Raw genomic sequence first — 24087 nt, 5'->3', positions numbered from 1 at the left:
AAAGATAGACACCTGCTTCACCGCTTGTGAAGTGACTCCCCTGCAGGTGGGGAGCTGGGGGCTCAAACCTGGATCCTTATGCAGGTCCCTTGCACTTCACACCGTGTGTGCTTAACTCACTGCGCTACCGTCGGAGCCCTGCAATGCATTTTCTAATCTAACACATAGGTACAAAAAGTGACAAGCCAGAATAGATATATAATATCACTAGTACATAAATAAATTTCAAATACATTACAGTAATCTATGGCAACGGCAAATAAATCAAATGTAGAAAACCTCAATGGATCAGCATGGACACAATGGAGAATTTTAGAAAACAGTGAATCATCTAAAGACAGTTTGATACATAAATGTCTCCTTTTTTTTGAGCGTTTATTAGAAAAAGTAAGGATGGGAAAAGAGAAGTACAAGCCATACAGGAATACAGTAGACACCCCCCACACACACTAAGAAAAAGAGAGAGATGAAGGTCAATACATAAATGTTTCTTTACAAGTGTATTAGAAATACTACCCATTACCATATGCAAGGCCAAGGTTCAAACCACTCTATCACATGGATGTGCTATGGCAACAGAGAAAGTGTTGGTGCTGTGGGACCTCGGTCTACTCTGTCGCCATCATTTTTAATTTTTTTGCTTATTTATTTACTGGATAAAGACCGAGGAGAATTGATACAGGAGATGAGAGGAGAGAAAGGAAGATACTTGTCTATTTTTCCTGGCTTGTGAAGCTTTCTCCCTGCAAGTGAGGACTGGGGACTTGAGCCTGTGCACTCCACCCAGGTGCACCACCACCCAGCCTCCTCTATCTTTCTATTTAAGTGTGTGTGGAGGGGGGTTACAATGAACAGTCAACTTGTGTATGTGCAAGGTTCTGGTCTCACCAAAAAAAAAAAAAAGTCAGTTTTGGGTTTTTTTTCTTTAACTATGAGAGTAATTAGCCCTAGGTTAGCTTCTGAACATGGAACAAGTAGTCTTCAATTTTCACGCACGTAATTTTCACATATAATAATCCTAACTCCCTTTTAAACAGGCAGTACATGGATGCTAATAAAGCTTCTAGGCAAAATTACAATCTTGGATATACATCGCTACCCTTATCCAAAGGTGTTATTTATACAACTGTAACACTTTACAGATTTTTGCCTTGTTCTATAAAAATCAAGCATGTCTCAGGAATGATAACTAGCAGCAGTCTCACAGACCTGTCACTATAGCTGACACATGACACAGTCCCATGATAAATCCCAAAAACAGTGAGTATTATGATTAAGTACTTACTGAACTAATAAACATTTTGGAATATATTAGAAAACATATTTCAGCTAACCATATGCATAGTTTGATATGACTTCCTATACAATTTCAATGTTACATTATATGTGAAATCTTAGGACAATGTAATAATACAGTAGCAAATGAACCTTTAATATTTACTTATTACTTATTTTTAATAGAGACTAGAAATTGAGATGGAGACAGAAAGATAGAAAGGAGGAGATAGAAAGAGGAGAAGGGAGGGAGAGAGAGGAGGTAGGGAGAGCAAGATACCTGAAGCTCTGGCCTATCCCATGTGAAGCTTTCCTCCTACCTCAACTGGGGGCTTAAGTCTGAGTCCTTAGGCATGGTAGGTAACACATAACATGTGCATTCAACCAGGTGTGCTACCACCCAGTCCAAATTTTTTTTTTTTTTGCCAGCAGGGTTACCTCTGAAGCTTGATGCCTACACAAGGAATCCACTGCTACCAGTGGCTAGTCTTTCTTTTTTTTCTTTTATTTTCTTCTTTGACAGGACATAGAGAATTTGAGAAGGGAAGGGAGGGGCAGTTATACAGAGAGACACCTGAAGTGGCTGCTTCACCATTCATGAAGCTTCCCGCCTGTAGGTGGGGAACAGGGTCTCAAACCCAGATCCTTGCGCATGGTAAAGTATACGCTATATAGACATGGCAAGTAAACTGAAGTAATTATATTTTCTTAACTTTCGTTATATCAATAAACAAACAGACAAAAACTCACAGAACAAAAAAATGTTAACTATAGACCCATAAAATAAATATATATATATATATATATATATACACATACACACATACTGGCTTACAATGGTCACATCTAATTCTCAACAGCAGAAACACTAAATCCTGAACATTGTTGGGGTTTGTTTTCTTTTTTTTTGGGGGGGAGGTCCCTGGTTTTTCTTTTGGTTTTTTTTCTTCTTTGAAATCAGTTATTTGGGGGCTCGAAACCAGCACAGCGAGTCCACTGGTTCTAGGGGGCGGGCCATATTTTCCCTCCCCACCCCCATTTCTATCTTTGATTGGACATAGAAATTTTTGAGAGAGATGGGGAAGAGAAACACCTGTAATATTTGCCTTACTGCATTTGAAGCTTCCCCCTTGCAGGTGGGAAGTGAGGCTTGAACCCAGGTCTTTGGGCTACATGTGTGTGACTAACCAGGTACACCTAGCCTCAAAGTATCTTTTAACTGGTCACCAGGATTTCGGTGCTCTGAGCTGACTTTTTCAGACACAAAAGGCAGAGAGAGAGGAAAAAACTAAATAGCAGTTTTCTCCTCCAGTGGGGGATGGCAGGGAGTTGCTGGACCTGGGCCATGTGCATGGCAGAGCAGGCATTCTATCCAGGCGAGCTGCCTTGCTGGTCCTGCTTTTGTCTGTTGCCTCCAGAGTTATCGCTGGAGCTCAGTACCAGCACTATGAATCCACTGCTCCTGGCGGCCACTTTTTCCCATTTATTTGTTGGCTATGAGAAACAAATTGAGAGGAGAGGGAGATAGACAGGGAGAGAGAATGGTAAGATACCTGCAGACCTGCTTCACTGCTTATGCAGTGCCCCCCACCCCCATGCAGGTGGGGAGCCAGGGGCTCTAAAGGGCATCCTAACACAGGCCCTTGAGCTCCAAACTATGTGCATTTAACCAAATGCACCACCACCTGGCCCCCTAGTTTATTTTTTGACATTAGTACTTTGCTTAACTTTGTGGGCTATGTTCATAAACATGAAGGACTAAACAATACTGCCAAGATGGTAAGATATCTCACCTGGGAGGTGAGCAATTCAGGTTCAAATCCACCTCCTACCACAATGGGGGGGGGGGGAGGATTTCAGGGCCATGGTATCTCTCTGTCTCTGAGAACATCAGCCTAGAGCACTGAAGTTTCAGCAACAAAAAATATACATTTTTCCAGCACTAATAATGCTTTTTTATAACAAATGTAACATGATATATAAAGAGATGGCCATTAATCAGTATTTATTTACTCATAAATGATGTACACTGTGTATAAGTGAGAAATGTATGAAAAAAAAGATGCCGCACAGACTAGGTCCAATTAACTGACATTTTAATCCAATGTACTCCCCATGGGCCAGGTGGTTGCGTACCTGGTAGAGCGCACATATAACAGTGCACTAGGACTACCAGGGTTCGAGCCCCAAGTCCCCTAGGACCACCAGGGTTCGAGCCCTGAGTCCCCACTTGCAGGTGGGAAGCATGTGAATGTTTCATGAGTGATAAAGCAGTCTTGCAGGTGTCTCTTTCTCTCTCCCTCTCTTGCTCCCCATTCCTTATCAATTTCAGTCCATCTCTACTCAAGGGATAAATAAAATGATATACAGTAAAGGTATTTCCAGGCTGGCAAGACAGCTCATCTGGATAGTGTGTCTGCTTTGTCAAGCCCATGACCCAAGTTCCATCACACCGGAGGAAGCTTTGATGCTGTGGTATCTTTCCTTCTCTTCTTCTGTCTCTATGGGGGGAGAGTAGGAAACGACCTGCAGCAGTGAAGCCCCAGTTATAACAAAAAAAAAAAATCTTTTTTCCCAATAAACCATGTACTATATTGAACTTGAAGAGATGGGTTTACCCACGGTTTTATATTAGTGATGCTTGTCCAGTAATAATTACCAAACATATATTTATTTATTTATTTATAGCAGGAACTACTAGTTACCACCAGTAACCATTCACCCCTTCTGTGATAATAGAATACCAGCCCAAATTTTTGTATCATTATTCAGTTAAAAACTGTATTTCCAGCGCCCTTTCAGCTCAGTGTGAGTATATGATTAAGTTCCATAAATACAAGTGAGCATGGATGAGAAATGTTACTCCCCTCTTCAAGAAGAGTAGTGTACTCTCCTGGGCCTTTTTCTTCTGGCTGGCTGGTTGGGAGGTGAAACAAAAGGGAGTAATCACCCTGCATGCAGACTGCGCCACTTGTGGCAAAAGGGGTCCCCGTAACCCTGAAAGTCCAGCGTGCTCAATCCCTGCTGTGTACTGTGTGAAAGAAAAACCAGTTTTGCTTAACTTCATGAACTGAGATCTCTTTTCTACAGCATCAAAATCTAGTATTTTTCTATACTATCTATTGTTTTTCAGATAAGTTTTTTTTAATGCTTAGGCTTGAAACAGTAAATGAAATAAAAAATGAAGAACCTCTCATCTATGTATTTGATATATACACTAAGACCTATAAATTTTTCTCCAAGACAATTCTCAAGTATAAACAAGTAAGAATAGCTTATGAGCTAGATATAAATAAGAAACAAAAAAATAAGAGACGTTATAAAAACTACTGTGATATAATTAATTATGGCCAATGGTTAGAGTGTTTTATAAGACATTACAACATGCTGGTTCTGTGCTCTTCTCTGTGGTGGCAAATCAAGTATGGCAGCAAAAGGGGACATAGAGAGGACTCCAGAAAATCCAGTTTACTATACTCTCTGGTCCTAGAGAAGGGGTCATAAAGGTATCTGTTTTGTCAGATGAGCAAAAACAAGAAGGACTTAGCTGAGTTTCCACAGTAAAAGCAAGCTAGTGAAGGGTAGGACAAACAGTTTAGGACCAACCAGACTGAATAATTCCGAAGGCAGTTAACTTTGGCGGCTTTGGGGCTATACAGCTGATGTCTAGTTGACCTGGCCATGAGATGTGTAAGGCCCTCTGACGGTATTGCCCCTACAGTGTGAACAGACCAGATGGAAGCAAATGGTTAGTTAGTAGTAGATCAGTGGCACATTCCTAAATCTTTTGATATCAAATATTATTGCCCTGAAAGCAGAACATTTATTCAGACATTAAAACATTATAATATACAGGGAGAAAAATGTTTTAGTTATACAACAAAACCCTCTTTTTTAACTAGCTGTGTCTATTCTGTCTCAGTACCTATTAAAAATATTTTTGGTTGGGGGACAGAAAACATCTCACACAGGATAGCACACACTTTGGCATGTATGATGGCCAGGGGGTTCAAGGCCCCAGAGCACCACAATGAAACACCATGCAAAGGGGGAGAAGCTTCACAGGGGGCGGAGTGATGCCATGGTGAATCTCCTTTCCACTTACCCCCCACCCCTCTCATCCTCAAGCTGGAAAAAAATAAATAAATGTTTTCCAGGAATCATGTAAGTGCAAGTCCCAACAGAGCCCTGGCAGAAATCAATCAATCAATATTTCTAGGGGTTTTGGCTTATTGTCTACATCACAAATATATCTACTAAAACAGAGGGTATAAGTCTGCCACTAGTACACACAAAGACAAAATAAAACCAGAAATACATCATCTTTTTTTCAATGACATCGATAAAAATGAGTAAAATATATTTAAATTTCATTTCAGATTATTACCTATAGTATTAACCTTTCATTTCAAACTCCAGTTCAGTTTTTTATGACCAACTTTTTCTGCCCTAGGAATTGCCTATGAGAGTAGTTTCAACAGTAGCTAATGCAATCTTTCACCTGGGCATTTGGAAAGGGGAAAGGACCACTTTTATTTGTATGTGGAGGTACAATTCCTATTTAGTATCCAAGAGATATAAAATGCTAACCACTATGCAGTCTGGAACAATCTATTACAAAAAGGAGGGAAAACCTGTCCACCTCCAAGTAACAACAGCATCTTTGTTAGAAACCCCTTAGCTATGGATTTGGAGGCTGGCTCACCAGGTGGGGCATGCCCCTTATCATACATGAGGCTCTGTGGAAAAGTCCATGGATTGTGGAGTGGTGGTATGGCATCTCTCTTTCTCGGCCTCCCCCTCCCCCCACACTTTCTCTTTCGTTTCTCCCCTCACTCACTCAAATGAAGCATGAGAAAGTTGGCCCATGGAGGCCACAGCAGTGGTACCACGCAGGCATTTTTAAAAGGCCACTTACCTACAATATGAAAGTCTTATATTCTTTTTTTACCCAATAATAACCACAAAAATTCTGGTGCCAGGAATCATATGTTCAAGATGTGTCTATTAATTTGAATTTTAAAGTACTTTAAGAACCCAAAACTATTTTCAATATGACTGTGTTTATCCAGACACAGAATGATGCTTATAACTTTTTTCAATACAAAGAAATCCCTTAAGACTTAAACAAAGGAGCAAAATGTCCCTTTATATTACAGCCTATCAATAAGATGGTTTAATTGGCTCCATGTATATTTATCATGTATATATTACAGGTATACATAAATCAGATACATAGAAATGTAGCACAGCTAAATACATGTATTTAAATACAGAATGAACATCTAAAAATTATATTAGCTGGATAGCACAGATGAATGGATAAACAGTCAGATTATATTCCTATTCTGTTCACTCACAGATTACATAAGAGACAGCTTACTGCTTGTCCAGCATATGGCATATATAATTCCAGTATGTGTACATAAATTTTTCTCATACTGCCTGGACTAAAATAATCAACTGCATTTATTATACACACACCTACACATGCATACACGTGTCTACAAATAATGTTATCTTGAAATAAATTACATGAAACCTATTCTGAATATAATGGAGCAGTATAATACTAAGGTCATATATAAAGAGAAAAAGAGATAAATTACAGGAAAATTACAAGAATTTGATTTACAACAGAACACACAGCTACTGAGCAACTTTGTTAACTTAAGCTAATTTCAGATTTCCACTGGTAAAATGATCTATGTATTCTATAATGGCAGAGAGAAATTTATGTTTTTCCAGTATATTTTCCCTGAATATCCTTGCCTTATACATGACAGACATGCAATAAGTACTGGGATGGATGGATGGATGGATGGATGGATGGATGGATGATTGGGGCTAACGTTAGAAAGTAATATTCCGGGGTTTTTTTTCTAATATCAAAATCAGAAACAGCCTAAGAATTTCAAAATATCTACCAACAGTTATCAAAAAATAAATAAATAAACAAAATGCCAAGCATTCACCCTTCTAAATACTTGAGTCTCTACTAAATTCAGAGTCTGTCAACCCCCTCATACTAATAACTATGCATACTAATAACTATAGTGTTGTCACTATCTTTCATAGGCTTGCTGCATTCAAAGATTTAATACACATTAATTACACAAGCAGGAATAAAATGAAGAAGTAACTACAAATTACGGTGTTTTATAAGAAGAAAAGAAGTAGTGAAATAGATAAACACTTGGATTCGTTTCTAACAACAAGGTTGCATTTAAGGAATGTTGTGCAGTTAAGTTTTTCTTTATACTTCTAATTTTTCCACTTTCAGATATAATTCTATTGGCCAAACCTTTAAGGTATCTCAATCCTAACCCTCAAATAAGCTTATTACATTCTTTCTTGTTTCTCTTTCATAAAGATAGCCACACTTCTATTGTTATTAGGTGTTAAAAACCTAGATTTTGGTTCTGAGTTTGGTCATTAAAATGTGTGAAACTTTCACTTCGGGCTGCGTCCAGATATGTCAGGCGTGGAACTCTTCAGCTTCATTTCTCTGATGAGATCTTTCCTAGCTCATAGGATTCCGTAATTCCATTTTGGGTGGTGCAATTCTTAAACCTCAAAACCTAGATATAGACCAGGGCCCATGAGATAGGGCTTATGTACATGTATCCACAAGTTGGGGGGAAATAAATACCTTAAAGCAAAAGTTCACAATAGTTTGCAGTGAGTCAATAAATGAAGCAAGCAACTAGAAAGATCTAAAAATGACACCTTAAAGTACCTAGCAAAATAGTTTCTACTTAGACCTAGACACCTTCCTCACCTACCTCCTATTACACGACTCTCAATTACTCCAAAGCTAACCTTGTCAGACATAGTAAGGACTAAAAAAGCTGAATAAAGCCAAGAGAATGGCATACTTTAATGATGACTCTTTAGTCACTACCCTATCACTTGAGGCCCTAGTCAGGGACTCTTGGGATTCCCATACAGACATGATGGGCCTAGATCTCTAACAGATCCCTCTCTCCACTGTTGCTGGTCATCTCCATCAGAAGCAACATAATGGACCCATTTGTTGACCCCTAAAGGACCTTGCCCTCAATGTGGATCAACAAGGGTAGGGAATGTTCCATTCTCCGAAAGGAGGTTGGATAACATACTCTACCTATCACCCGAGGATGATGGGTCCTGAAATGAGTGCAGCCTGGAATATTCCTAGCCATGACCACAGAATGCCAGCTCAGACCTACAAGATGCAGAGGTTGCATAGGCTCTTGTGCTGACTATGGGCCCCAAATCAAATCGACAGAGTTTACTGTTAACAGTATTTATATATTTGGAGCTACTTTCCATATTTGGGAGCTACTTTCTTCCCTGATCCAGCTTTCTAGTCCTTTTTCCAACTATGACACCATCTCCCCAGACAATAACTTAGGTTACCTGCATGCTAGATATCAAGCTCAGGCAAAAACTAGTAGGGTCATGGGCCCCTTTGAATATATCTAAAATAGACCTACTAGCTTTTTCCAAAATAGAGACCCCAAATTTTCATCTGCAATATTCTTGTCTTTAGGTTCATGATTAGTCAACAACTTGTTTGGCTTTGTATGTTAACTCTCTTTTCAGCCACCAGGTTCCAGATGCTAGCATGATGCCAACCAGACTTCCCCAGACAGACAACCCCATCAATGTGTCCTGGAGCCCCACCTCCCCAGATCCCTGCCCCACTAGTGGGGGAGAGAGAGGGGCTGGCTGGGAATATGGATCGACCTGCCAACGCCAAATGTTCAGTGGGAAACAATTACAGAAGCCAGACGATCCACTTTTTGCACCTCATAATGATCCTGGGTCCACACTTCCAGATGGATAAAGAATAGGAAAGCTAACAAGGGAGGATATGGGATACGGAGTTCCAGTGGTGGGAATTACGTGGAATTGTACCCGTTATCCTATAGTTTTGTCAATGTTTCCTTTTTATAAATAAAAAAATATTTTTAAATGCACTTAAAGGCCATCCGTGCACTTCCTTTAGCCTACTGAGTTTTTTTAATTTTCATTCTCTTCTCTCATATTCTAGTAAATTAACCTCAAATAACAATGCATTCCAACTCTATGCAATTCCTCACAAATGAAAATGTAGTAAATTTCCATCATCAGTATTCTTTTAAATTATGATAATCAACCAAGTAATTTTAAAAACAAAGTCATTCTCATTAAACAGCACTTTTTTCCCCCTCAGTTTGTTCTAACATAATAGAATAAACAATATTGTCTTACCTAATCGTAATTCTCCAAAATTGCCACATCCAATTTTTTTCCCAACTCTAAAATTAGGTCCAACCATTAAAACTCCAGAGGATGAAGACCCCGTTCCTCGAGTATTATGTCCTGACCGACCACTTGGTCGTGCCATTCTATCATCTGATTTGTCCTTGTCTTTCTTTTTATTATCCATATCAAGTTTGCGGTACTCCACTTTGAATTCTTTAATCAAGACAAGCACACTGAAATAGGGTATTGTGAGAACAGGTACATCACTAGGTAACTGTACCAGGTGGGCAATGTTAACATTCAAATTGCAGAAGGTAGTCAATTAGCTGGTGCGTGTTCATCCCATTCGTAAAAATTTTCTCAGTTGTCTTTTCAGCAAAACATGTCTTCAAAGTTACCTCTTCAATGACGTGAGTTGATATTGATAGTGAGCTGGGATATTAAAAAAAAAAAATTAGTAGGAGAACCAAAAACATGCCCAATAAATTAATAACAAACACTCAAGCAATGGACCACCTGAATGTAATAGTAGAGGCCCAGAGAAATCACATTTTACTCCTTTAACAAAGAAATCACAAAGATAATTTTTTATATTTATTTATTCCCTTTTTGTTGCCCTTGTTTTATTATTGTAGTTACTATTGTTGTTATTGATGTCATTGTTGTTGGATAGGACAGAAAGAACACGAGAGAGGAGGGGAAGACAGAGGGGGAGAGAAAGACACCTGCAGACCTGCTTCACCGCCTGTGAAGCAGCTCCCCTTTTGGTGGGGAGCTGGGGGCTTGAACCGGGATCCTTCCACTGGTCCTTGCTCTTTGCACCACATGCGTTTAATCCACTGCGCTACTGCTCGACTCCCTGGATATTATTTTTTAAAAAGCAACAAAAGTATCTCCTGTGCTTCATAAACCAGTAATACATTCACTGGCTTACATTTTCCACTTAAAGTAATTTCAATTAAAGGAATTCTCAATAAGTCCCAATAAATCAATTAGAATGTTTTATCTAAAAGTAGAAAAAAGTGTTATAGATCAGTAAAAAAAAAAAAAAAAAAAGACATCTTCAAACACTAATCAGTCTTTTCAAATACACATTCTCAACTGATCTTCAATTATAATCTATTAATTACATATGGGGATGGAATTTAGAACTGCAAATACAAAGAGCATTCCTGGTACCCACCAAAGAAAACAATACTAAACCATACTGGCCAATAAAATATAAGCATGATTTCACAAGGTTAAGAAATATTGGCAGGGGTCAGGCGGTAGCACAGAAGGTTACTTGCATGTGGCGTGAAGTGCAAGGACCAGTGTAAAGATTCCGGTTTGAGCCCTGACTCCCCACCTGTAGGGGAGTCACTTCACAGGCAATGAAGCAGGTCTGCAGGTGTCTACCTTTATCTCCCCCTTTCTGTCTTCCCCTTCTCTCTCCATTTCTCTCTGTCCTATCCAACAACGACACCACCAACAACAACAATAATAACTACAACAACAATAAAACAGCAAGGGCAACAAAAAAAGGGAAAATAAATAATAAAAATTAATTAATTAAATGAAAAAGATATATTGGCTAGAGAAAGGGAAATAGTTCAACCATTAGAGCACATGCCATATTAGCACAAGACCAGGAATGAGTCCTCTTACCATATGGGAGAACTATGGATGGCCCGAGGAGAGCTCCATGGACAGTAGAATGGTGTTATTATACCCCCCCCCACACACACACATATACACACACGTATATTGGAAATTTTAAAAAGAAACAAAATGAAAATAACAGCTCAGGAGGGGTAGAACCAACATGGTTAAGACAAAATTCTGGTAATGAGAGAGAAAGAAAGGGAAAGATGGATGGATGAAAGAAAGAGAAAAAAAAATCAATAAATGTTGGCAGTCATCAACCATGTGAGGTACAATTTTTTTTTTAATTTTCTAATATACAGATAGATCAGATGAATATACTAAAGGTCAAAAATGGTGGCTGGCAGAGCACAAACATTGCAGTGCACCAGGACCATGCTTGAGGCCCCTGGTCCCTGGACCTGCTGGGGAGAAGCTTCATGAGAAATGAAGCAGTGCTAAAAGTATCTCTTTCTCTATCTCCTCTTTTCCTCTCATTTTTTCACTCTCTCTATCCAAAATAAATAATAATAAAATAAGTTTTGTCAACTTTTAGTCTGTTCTGCTAAATCAGTTTAAGAATTTCACCCTTCTCTTAGGGAAATGTGGAAATGTAATCTTGTGACCACAATCCTGTAAGTCAACACTTCCTCAATAAAGAAATACTGAAATGGGAGGGGGAAAAAATAATTCCACCCACCAAACATACCCAATGCTGAAAGAAATCTGGAAGCTTAAATAACCCTCCTGTTTTTGTTTGAAGATAGTGAATAAATCATTATTCTTTCAAATGAAGGGTATGACTTCAATATCCCAAACTTTTTATTCCTATTTCTAAAATTGCTTGCTTATACAGTGCAGTAATAACAAGAGTTGAGACAAAGAGTATTTTCTGATTAATTTTCAGCAATGCCCCAAACATGCAATTAGTGCCAACTCCCTATTTATAATCTCTCTTTAATTGTGATATTCTTACTTTGCAGATGAAAGTACTGGTGTATGACTGGTGTATGTCAACTGAAAGACATACTGACTGGTGTATGTCAACTGAAAGAGACCTCTGTTTTCAGCATAATAGAGTAACTGATACCTAACTTCCCCTCCTGCTAAAAATAATTATAAAACTGAAGAAAACACAAAGCACCTGTTTTCATGTACTGGCTAGCAGGCAGTGCAAACTGGCGTTAGAGAAAAGATAAACACATAAACAAAATCCCAACTTCACCCAAGCTTGCTTTTGTTCCTCCCCCCACCCCCCCATGACAGAAACAGAAAGGCAGAGAGAAAGAGACCACAGCACTGAAGTCTCCTTCAATGCAGTGTGGACCCAGCTCAAAGCAGGGTAGTTAGTGCACATGACAAAGCAGTGCAGTATCCTGGCGAGCTATTTTGCCAGCCATATGAAGCAATTTCCTTTCTTATTTCTCTCCTCTGTTCTTCTAGGGACAATTTTCTAACTACATCTCCAGTGGTGCAGAGTGATCTCAACCAGTTTGTGGTGGTTGCAGTGAGTAGACTTGGCACCGAAGGCAAAGCATGGTCTTCAGGCCAAGGGACTACAGTAGGACAGAAAACTAGGTTACATGTGTAGAGCAATATTCTGAAATGGCTACAGTGTGGCTAAATAAAGAACAGAGACACTAAAGGCTACAGAGTGCTGGGAGACACTTTGCAATTCTCATTATTAATACTACAGAATTCGCTTGACATAAGAGCTGGACTACACTCTAGAGGAGAATAAGAAGTCTACACTAGACTAGATCCAGCCAAAGCCTAAGCCAAGCTGAGCTTGATTAAGAATGGGGTCCCTGCTCCCAGAGGGGTAAAGAATAGGAAAACTCATGGTGCAAAGTGCAAGGGCTGGCTTAAGGATCCCGGTTCAAGCCCTGCAGGGGGATCCCTTCACAGGCGGTGAAAGCAGGTCTACAGGTGTCTATCTTTCTCTCCCCCTCTCTGTCTTCCCCTCCTCTCTCCACTTCTCTCTGTCCTATCTAACAATGAAGACATCAATAACAACAACAAAAAAAAAACAAGGACAACAAGAGGGAAAATAAATAAATATTTAAAAAGATTTTAAGTAATTAAAAGAATAGGAAAGCTTCTAATGGAGGGGATAGAACATGAAACACTGGTGGTGAAAATTCTGTAGAACTGTACCACTCTTACCCTATGGTCTTGTTGACCATTATTAAATAAATCACTAATTTTTTTTTAATGGCTCCAATTAAATTAACTGCATTCCACAATAAATATAAAGATCTAGGGGGGAAAATCCTAAAGAACATTGAATTTATCAAGTCCAGTGAAATACTTAATTGTCTAAATCATTAAGTTATCAGATCAATTAAAATTTATCAGAGAGGACTGGAAAAATAGCATGACCATATGTTAAGAAGCTTTAGTGCCTGAGGCACCAAAGGTCCCAGGTCCAATTCCCAGCACCACCATAAGCCAGAGCTAAGCAGTGCAAAAAAGAAAAGGGGGAGAGAATGGGGCGGGGGAGGGGGTGAAGAGGTGAAGGAAGGGAGGATAGGCAGGAGAGAGGGAGAGGCAGGAAGGAGGGGAAAGTAGAGAAAGGATTATCAGACACACAATGTGAAAGCAAAGCTTCAAATGAAACAGTTTCCAAGAAGACCTTGATACTGGAATTTTTAAAAGATAATTCTAAAGTTACTTTATAGCTTTAAAATAGACTAAAGAATGAAGCAAATGTGTGTGTGTGTGTGTGTGTGTGTGTGTGTGTGTGTGTGCGCGCGCGCGCTGCGCGCATATATATACAGAAATCATGGTTGAAATGTCCCCAAATTTAGTGAAAAAACATCATTCCACAAAGTGACAAGCTCAGCAATCTCATAGAGAACAAAGAGAAAACTAAATATGGATATATGAGTGGTCACATAGTAAAAACCAGTAACAACATGGAATTCTGCAAGGCAGACAAAGCAAAACTACAGCACAGTTAAGTGAACAGCTAACTTACTAAAAAACAGTATTAAGTCCAAAAGAATGGGGGGGGGCACATTTCAACTCAAAATTCTACGTCTTTATGACTTCTACAAATTTACGTCTTTGACAATGTTACATTTAGCACTTTTTCACTAAAACTGAAAGTGAAAGGTAAAAGATAAAAGGAAGCTGAAAATTAATTGCACCTGAATAACAAGAGTACTTTCAAACAGATCATGAGATGAAATTAATGTACAAGATATCAGATAGAAATGTCAATTTTGGGGGTCAGGCAGTAGCTCAGCGGATTAAGTGCACGTGACACAAAGCTCAAGGACCGGCCTAAGAATCCCGGTTCCAGCCCCCAGTTCCCCACCTACAGTGGAGTTACTTCACAAGAGGTGAAGCAGGGCTGCAAGTGTGTCTCTCTTTCTCTCCCCCTCCTCTGTCTTCCCCTCCTCTCTCCATTTCTCTGTCCTATCCAACAACGACAACATCAATAACAACAACAATAATAAATTATGACAATTTAAAAAAACGACAAGGGCAACAAAAGGGAATAAATAAATAAACATAAATAAAATATAAATTAAAAATTTAAAAAGGAGATATCAAGACAAAGAAATACCTCCAAAGTTACAAAGATCCATTTCATGACCAAAAAAATACTGAATGATAGAGAGATATAAATATGTATAAGCAAAATCAACTAAAACCTGTTAACAAAAGATAACTATAGTTAAAAACACTAATCTGTATACTAACACAGTTGATCTCACATCATCAACTGCCCTGAATAAACTGTCATTTCTTAAATCCAACATCCTAAACTGCAGAATTATTTCCTTTCAATTTTTGAAAAGAAAACTGTCACACGCTGTGCCATAATTTCAAAGAATCTCATTTCTTAAATCCAACATCCTAAACTGCAGAATTATTTCCTTTCAATTTTTGAAAAGAAAACTGTCACACGCTGTGCCATAATTTCAAAGAATCAAGAGTTTACTCTCTGGTCAAACAATTAAATAAGGAACACATAACTGCACCTAGAAAAGCCACAAATACTGAAAACCAAGCATACTATTAAATAATTTATAAGTTAAAAAAATAAATGACATGGGAAATTGGGGGGGTCTAACAATAATGAATACATTAAATTTTGTAAGTTGCAGTTAAAGCATTACTTAAGAGAAAATTAGAAACTTTAAGTGCCTACGTTAGAAAAAAAATTTTTTAATCAAAGAATTAACTTCTCTCAAAAAAAAAAGAAAAGAGCAAATTAAACATCTTGAGGAAGCACTTTAATAGAGTGTTATCAACAATGCTTCAGAGACTTAGAGGAAAATACAATGGTAGAACAGATCACATCTGAAATAAAACATTTCGCCGGATACACTTAGAAGTAGACTGGACTCTCACTGGGAAAAGCTTCAGTGTTGTGATGTGTTCCCTCACCCTTCTGTCATTGTCTCTCTATGAAAGTTTACCCTGATTAAAATATATATATATATATGTAAATAATCCAAATATCTGAACAAAAGATAAATTGACATATTTGTACAACAGGATAATATTCAGTGAAACATACAAAATACAGATGAATCTCTCAAATATTAGACTGAATAAAATATGTCAGAAACAAATAATACATTGTATATGAGATACTAGCTCACCAAGTTTTAGAATATGCCACTACTTAGAACGGTGGGAGGTTTGATTAGAGTAACATGAGCAAACATTCAGCAGGAAGAAAATGCTCAAAAATGGATTTTGACTGAGAGAGGGGCCTATAAAGATGTATAGAATTTTCTTGCTTGCTTCATTTCTATAATTATTTGTAGAGAGAGATAGAGAACTTGAGAGCGGGAAGGGAGGTATAGAGGGAAAGAGACAGAGAGAGATGCCTGCAGCACTGCTTCACCACTTATGACACTTCCCACCTTGCAGGTGGAGATGGGGGGGGTACCCCGGTCCTTGAACACTGTAGTAACATGTATGCCATACAAGAGTGTCACCACTCAACCTCTTTCTTTTTAGGCAAGAGGCAAGAGAAGGTGAAGACCACATCACCAAAGCATCCTTCAATGTGGTAGGGGCTGGGCTCAAACCTGGCTCACACATATGGCAAAGTGACACACTACCCATGTGAACTATTTCACTGACCCAGGTGTATATGTTTTTCTAAACTCATCAAAGTACACTTGGAGTCTATGTACTGTTTGTAAATTATATTTCAAATACTATCTTTCCTTAATATTGTAGTGTAGTGAAACTTTAAAAAATATTTTTATTTATTATTGGGTAGAGAAAGAGAGAAATTGAGAGGAGAGGGGGAGATAGGAAGGGAGAGAGACAGAGAGACACCTGCAGCCCTGCTTCACCACTCTTGAAGCTTTCCTCCTGCAGGTGGGGATCGGGGGCTTGAACCTGGATCCTTGTACACTGTAATGTGTGCATTTACCAGGTGTGCCACCACCTGGCCCCAATCAAATATGATTTTTTAAAATAGTTCGTAAATAAGCTTTAATGGGCTATGTCTACTGCAACAGAACCAGGAACTCACTCTCAAGGGGAGACGAGAGAAGAAGCTCAAAGACAAGTGAAGACCCAGTGTCCTATGGTAGAGGAAGATGACATGGTAAGGAAAGGTGTGGCAAGCTGACACCTACCATGGGGAGATAAGAAACAGTCCACCTGTGAAAACAGTCTACATATCATTTCTCTAATAAGATGATCTGAAAAAAAATAATAATCCATTTTCTAGAAAAATAAAAGCCGTATCTAAATAAACGCATGTGTCCCCCCCCAATGTTATCATAAAACTTAAAATACTACTTTTTCAAAGACAGTGAAAGTACATCAGCATTTTATTTTAGAAGATTTTTTTTTCCTCAAAGGACCTTATATACTTTTTCTGGTTCAAAGTAATTTCCCCTTTGCAGTTTCTCATGTTATATTCAGTACAGAGCTTTCATGTGTAGTCAAACATCCAAAACAAACTGTACATGAAATAAGAATACAAATAATACAAATAATGAACACACCCATTGGGACGCCAATACCACTTGCTCCTTACCCTCCTCGCCTACTCTGGCTAACCATTCCTTTCTTTGTGATGACTATGCTCCAGACCTGTTTCTAATGCCTGTAATTATGCACAGTAAAGTTTCTTAAGTCTGCTTGCTTGTTTTACATAAGAGGTCCACGTGGTCCCTCGTTAAGAAGTGAAATTTCCCACAGTAGAAACAACACTTGAAAGTGTGTCCTGTATGGAATATCTTTCCTTTTCACACCCCTCCACCCCAGTTGAACTCTAGAGAAGCAAGAAACATGTGAGAAAGTGTGAAGAAACAATCTTTTATCGCCCCTCCCCTTCCCCACTAGCAGGTCCAGAGTCAAAGATCAAGTCAGCTGGGAGGCAAGAAGAGATGAACTAGCTCAAAGATAGTTCAAGAGTGAAAAAAAAAAAAGGGGGGGGACTGGGTAGTAGCGCACCCAGCTGAGCATACACAGTACGAAGCTCAAGGATCAGAGGGGGTTGCTGCATAAGCAGTGAAGCAGGTCTGCAGGTGTCTATCATTCTCCCCACCTTCTATATTTCTCTGCCCTATTCAACAACAACAGTGGATTTGTAGTGCAGGCACCAAGCCACAACGATAACCCTGAAGACAAAAAAAAAAAAAAGAAAGAAAAAAGAAAAGAGAGAAAGAGAGAAAAAGGGAGGAGGGGGCACTTAATACCTAAAACTGAGCCCACTGCCCAAATTAAACTTATTCTGGAAAATTTGTTGAGAAATAGAGAAATGAAGTGTGATGAGTCTATTATCTAAGAAAACAGAAACCTATCAACATATATCAATAATAGCATTAGTTAGAAATTATGACATTTCCTATTTTCGTCCACTGATTCACTACCTTCAGGAAACTGCCCATAACCCTATAATAATGGATGCTTTCAGTTTTTTTTTAGTATCTCTGACAAATTATATTTTGATTGAAATGAAGTTTTACCAAAATAATGTTAGTCCTCCCAGTACTAGACTGCCTTTGAGTTTGTCTATATCTTTGATCAGGAAAACTCCAGCTTTCTGGTTAATTCCAGTCCTTTGCCTATTCTTAACATAGCCAGCAAACTAAGGGTGGCATTCACATTTTTACATGTGGTATGCACAGTTGAAGGGAAAACTTAAAATAACATTTTGCAGGAAATGAAATTCAACATCATAATGTTCACAAGTAAAGTTTCATAAAAAAAAAAATTGAATCCATACAGATTTGTTTTCAGTATTGCAATGGTTGTTTCACTGCTACAAGAGTGGAACTATGTAGCTGTGAGCATGGCACTCTTGTTCAGTTCACACTACTGTCTCCAGCACCATGAACTGCAATTGTATGTGCTAACTTGACAGCATCACATCTATCATCCCCAGTGCAAATCCATCATGTCAAAACCAGAAAAGAAATGTGGACATTGACGCTATGCTGTTAAAGCACAACAAAGTGTGTATTGTTATCAAATTATATGGAAAACCATTGTGTTTCTTGTGCAATGACTCTACACTAAAGAAAACAATACACTCAGACATCACCAGAAGTGTTAAAAAATCTCAAAACCCCAGTAGCTTATAACAATACTCATTTGTATTGTTTCATTTTCCACGGGTAAGAAGTCTGGGCAGGTTTGCCTAGGTTGTTTGTTCAGGTTTCACATTCCCATCTGGAAGTTGAAATGTGGGAGGAAAAAAAGAATCCCTTTTAAATTTCTTCAGATTAGGGGCAAAACATATATCCTTTACATCTAAAGGTCTCAGGGAGTCAGGCGGTTAGGTAGCGCAGCAGGTTAAGCGCACATGGCGCAAAGCATGAGGGCGAGCATAAGGATCCTGGTTCGAGCCCACAGTAGGTTAAGCACACATGATGCCAAGTGCAAGGACCAGCTGAGGATCCCGGTTTGAGCCCTCAGCTCCCCACCTGCAGGGGAGTCGCTTCACAAGAGGTGAAGCAGGTCTGCAGGTGTCTTTCTCTCCCCTTCTCTCATCTTCCCCTCCTCTCTCCATTTCTCTCTGTCCTATCCAACGACAGCAACAACAACAACAATAATAACAGTAATAAACAACAAAGGCAACAAAAGGGGGGAAAAATAGCCTCCAGGAGCAGTGGATTCGTAGTGCAGGCACCAAGCCCCAGCAATAACCCTGGAGAAAGAGAAGAGAAGAGGAGAGGAGAGGAGAGGAGAGGAGAGGAGAGGAGAGGAGAGGAGAGGAGAGGAGAGGAGAGGAGAGGAGAGGAGAGGAGAGGAGAGGAGAGGAGAGGAGAGGAGAGGAGAGGAGAGGAGAGGAGAGGAGAGGAGAGGAGAGGAGAGAAGGACATCACCCATCACCCACCAGGAAAAGAGTGGGAATAGTACAGGAACAAAAACCATGACCAGAAAAAGAACAAAGTTTTACATTTTTAACAGAAATGATAAGCCTCTATAACCAATGGACATGCAGTTAGCCTTTGTACAGAAACCCACATGAGTATGTACAAAAGGTAGTAAAGTATTATCAGTTATGCTTTATAGTCTATCACTCAATATGGTATAATATAAAATATTACCTGTTATGTTTTAGTCTACCAGTCTCAATAACTAACTTATTTAAGTATCATTTGCTTTGCTTTCACAGACAGTTGACAATTATGATATAGTAATATCCACTCATAAACATAAAAATGAGCTGTCAAGTACAGAAGACTTTAGATATAATCTGACTAGATGAGTAGAAATGTAGGGCATTGGCATATTTATAATTTGATGACCACTTATAAATTTTCCAAACAGAAAGTCAGATTCTCTAACCTGCGTGGCACAAGAATTTTAGAGCATTGCAGAACCAACTGACCCCCTTAAGATTACAAACAGATAGAATAAAATGTGTGTTCCCAGTATGTTCTGTCTCATAAAAGCCACGCTAGAGCTAATCAGTCGAGCAAACTCTACTTTTATAAATGAACGTAGAACTGCTTCACTGAACACTAAGAGTTTCTATGTGTATCATCACATCTAGCAGCTTATTTAGTGTTCTTAGAATAAACAAAAATCACAAGGAACGAATGAGAATTGCTTTTAACTTTTTTCATATTACCTATCATAACAATGATCTTTCACTTTGTTATTTTATGTGCAAAGTCCAAATTCACAATAATAAATCATCCATTCAAGTGTTTCAAGTGTCTTATGCAGCTTTTATAAAGACTGCATGTCTCGGAGAGTCGGGCGGTAGTGCAGCGAGTTAAGCACAGGTGGCGTAAAGCGCAAGAACCGGCGTAAGGATCCCAGTTCAAGCCTCCAGCTCCCCACCTACAGAAAAGTCACCTACAGGCGGTGAAGCAGGTCCACAGGTGTCTATCAAATCACCCTCTCTGTCTTCCCCTCCTCTCTCTCTCCATTTCTCTCTGTCCTATCCAACAATGACATCAATAACAACAATAATAAAACAAGGGCAACAAAGGGAATGAATACATTTAATATTAAAAGAAATGCATGTCTCTGGGATTTCCCACAATTTAAATGAGTAAAGATATTGGTGATGTGATGGCTATAGCCATCACATCACAGGCTTCTACTAGTAGCAAGTGTCCCAGTTACTGGTTTCTGGAATGAACTCAACTGTGGTTGTCTAAAAAAAGACTAAACATTTGTTTTTAAAAACTTAAATCATTAACTGTAATATCAAAAATGGACATCAATTTCACTAATCACACTCTACAGAAACTTATTTTGTCTCAAAGATCTTTAGTAACTAACATCTCTAATGTTCTACATCATTTTTATAGAAAACTGATTTCAGTAAAGCCCTTTCTATATTCCTGTGAAAAATCCAGCAAATTTTATCTTTAAAAAGTACCACAAATTCTGTCAGAGCAGTGATCTCCAAACAGCAGAACAAGATCCATTAGTGGGTGACTAAACTAACTTAATGGAACTCAAGCAATGGTTATTCTTTTGATGAAATAATAGCAAACAGGAAAGAAAATAAAGTCCACATATGTGATAAGAAATGCAATTTGGCTTTGGTTCTTCAGAAATGTACATATGCATCACTGAGCCACAATATCAAATATATTTCTGTGAGTTGTAGGCACAAACATTTCAAAGTCTAAAAGTCAAGGCACAATATATTAAATTGGTTTTTAAGTGAGACGTTTACTAAATCTAAATCTCCTCAATATATATAAATATCACTCAGTCTAATCAATTAAGTCTTCTAATTATCCAGGTCTGACACTACTATAGTAACTAGGTTACATATAGTAACTAGGTCTTGCATAGGTGTTCAAAATAGCTGTTGTGTCTTCTCAACTTCACAAGTGAATCTATATTCTCCTTGGTTATTTATACCCCTTTATCATAATTAGCAAGCATCAATGTCTGTAAGAGACTATCCAACTCAAAAATGTCCAGTCCTCTAAGCATTTATTATATGTACATCTAGAAAAGTACAAATCACCTTTACCAGCTGCTCCCTGGAGCACAAAAGGAACAAAAGAATAATCGGAAGTTTACTGAAATAGTCACCACAGAATCGATATAGTAGGTCAGTTCCCTATCTATAAAAGCAGACTCTATCACAGGAATGGTTGTTAAATGTAAGCCGCGTCCCCACCATATTGAAAGAAACTTTCTTCCTAAATGTATCTAAATACTGACTAAATAAATTTCCAAATAGTTACTAAATAAACAGCTACCTAAATAACTACTAAATGTTTGAGACAAAAGAAATCATCTGTAGTGTGTAGAGAAACTCATGGGGGGGGGGGTGTCACTTCACTAGCGGTAAAGAAGGTCAGCAGGTGTGTCTTTCCTCCTATCTTCCCCGTCTCTCTCAATTTCTCTCTGCCCTATCCAACAAGTGGAAAAAAAAATGGCCACCAGGAGCTGTGGATTCATCATGCAGGCACCAAGCCCCAGCAATAACCCAGGAGAGAGACAGAGACACACACACACACACACGGGGGGGCGGGGGGGAGAGAAACTCATCTCCATTTTTAACATTATTGTTAATGATGTAGCTTTACTATCAAAGAAAGTCTTTCCTATGATCTAAGGAAAAAAACACAAGTCAGCCTGGAAGAGTGAGGCCCCAGCAGTAACAAAAAATATAGATAAATAAATAATAAATACTCCTAGTCATCATGTTCTGTTCTAGGGTACTTAAATCTCATTCAACATATTGGGACATTTCCAAGCACCAGGTACAGTCCAAAGTTGTACGGATATAACTTACCCCAGGAAAGGTATCACCATGCTTCTTAATGACAACCTACTTTTACAACATACAACATTCTACAACATTTCTTATCATCACTGGGCTTCATCATTCCAGGCTGACTTTTTCAGAGAAAAAGAGAACTAGAGACACTACAACAGCGTAACTTCCCCTGGTTCCATAATAGTCCCATGTGATCTACCGGAAGCTTGAACCTGGGTCACACACATACATGGCAGAGCAGCTGCCTTGCCAGGTGTGTTATCATACAGCTCCTAGACATAGACATAGACATGTAGATACAGACATAGACATATAGATATAGATCACTTAAAAATTATGGTCTGCTGTACCTCACTAGAGCCAAAAAGATTTTATTTGCAGTTTTCATGTTGTATAAAGTCTCCATAAACACTAAACTATTGCACTTGAGGAAAATAAAGGGTTAGACTCTTGCAAGCCTCATCAATGGATCAATATATAAAACTGTCTAGTGTGTTTCTGTTTAAAAACAACTGAGTTAATATGTATACTGTTGACTCATTACACTGAAGCTATGCCAACAGTATTCTAAATCATGCCTGGACTAAGCTCACCTAACACATATATTTTCTGCATAATGAATTATCATACTTTGTTTTGAGTCTAAGTACATTTGACAGTCCTTGAACACTACATTTGGGGACCATTTTAAACAGCAAAACTACTTGGGGGGGTACTAGGAGCTAGTTTACCCCATAGAATGCACCAGGAGCTAGTTCACCCCATAGAATGCACAATCTACTGCATGTGATGATGACAAGGTTTGAGCCTCCTATTACCACATGGAAACATTTGCACAGGGGAAGCTTCACAAGCAGTAGAGTGGTACTATGGTCTCTCTCCTCTTTATTTATTTATTTATTTACACCTGACACAAGTGGTGAAGTTATTATGCAGATGCACAAATGCTATGGGGGGGGGGGAGAAAAAGACACTAGAAAGACCCAATAAAGCAAAAAAGAAAGCACCTTGCTTGACTTCAGCTGAAACAGTGATTGTCAAAAGAATCAAGCTATTTTGCCATGCTATACAAGCACCAGACTATGAGTGACTGAGGAAACACCAAGAGTATTGATTTGGGAGTTACAAATAAATGTCAGCAAGGAAACGGTTGCAAATACAGAATATGCTAACAAGAAGGGTCAATACTAACTAATGAGGGAAAGTCTCCAAGTGTTCTCAGTCTTATAAATGAGTAAGAAATGACAGAATTCAAAGAGCATCACTACGCAACACCTAATGAATTAGGAGAACTAAGCAAAGATTTCAAAGGCTACTAATAGCACAGGGGGCGGAGGGTGGCGGGACAACCTTTGCTACTCCTAATGGAAGAAAATAAAAAACTGAAACTGAACCTCTTGAGAGGTCTACATCTCACTACCAATGACAGAAAAATGTGGGAAGGTCTTTTGATCTGACGTCTTCAAGTACAGGAATATTTTTCCCTATCTCATTTCTAGAATATCATATAGCACACAGTACAGATTGGTAAAAGTTTGTTGAATAAATGAGTAGTAGTGAATGAACTAGTTTAGGAATGTTAATTTACATGAACATCTCAAATAAAAGAAGAAAGGAAAAGGGATAGGCAGGTAATTAGTAACTTTGTAAAAGATACTTCAAGAAGTGAAATAAAAAATACCACACTAACCAAAGGTCATTTATACTAGTTTTAACTCTACAAAGCATAGCTATGAACCAGAAAAGTCATTAAGGGAGGT

At 38.6% G+C, this 24087-nt stretch overlaps 1 protein-coding gene across 10 annotated transcripts in view; it reads right to left on the bottom strand.

Moving 5' to 3' along the window:
* CSNK1G3 (casein kinase 1 gamma 3) overlaps positions 1 to 24087 on the bottom strand; it is a 113455-nt gene that overhangs the window by 70103 nt on the left and 19265 nt on the right. For all 10 annotated transcript variants that reach the window (XM_060177496.1, XM_060177498.1, XM_016190189.2 and 7 more), the window contains exon 2: positions 9514 to 9939. In XM_060177496.1, coding sequence (XP_060033479.1) covers positions 9514 to 9691 — 178 coding nt within the window. In that variant the 5' untranslated portion in view covers positions 9692 to 9939. The remainder of the gene's footprint in view (positions 1 to 9513; positions 9940 to 24087) is intronic.

This window comes from Erinaceus europaeus, chromosome 2 (assembly GCF_950295315.1).
Source record: "Erinaceus europaeus chromosome 2, mEriEur2.1, whole genome shotgun sequence".
Taxonomy (NCBI): Eukaryota; Metazoa; Chordata; class Mammalia; order Eulipotyphla; family Erinaceidae; genus Erinaceus; species Erinaceus europaeus.
The sequence above is the reverse complement of the archived record's forward strand: the minus strand, read 5'-3'. Positions and strand labels throughout refer to the sequence as shown.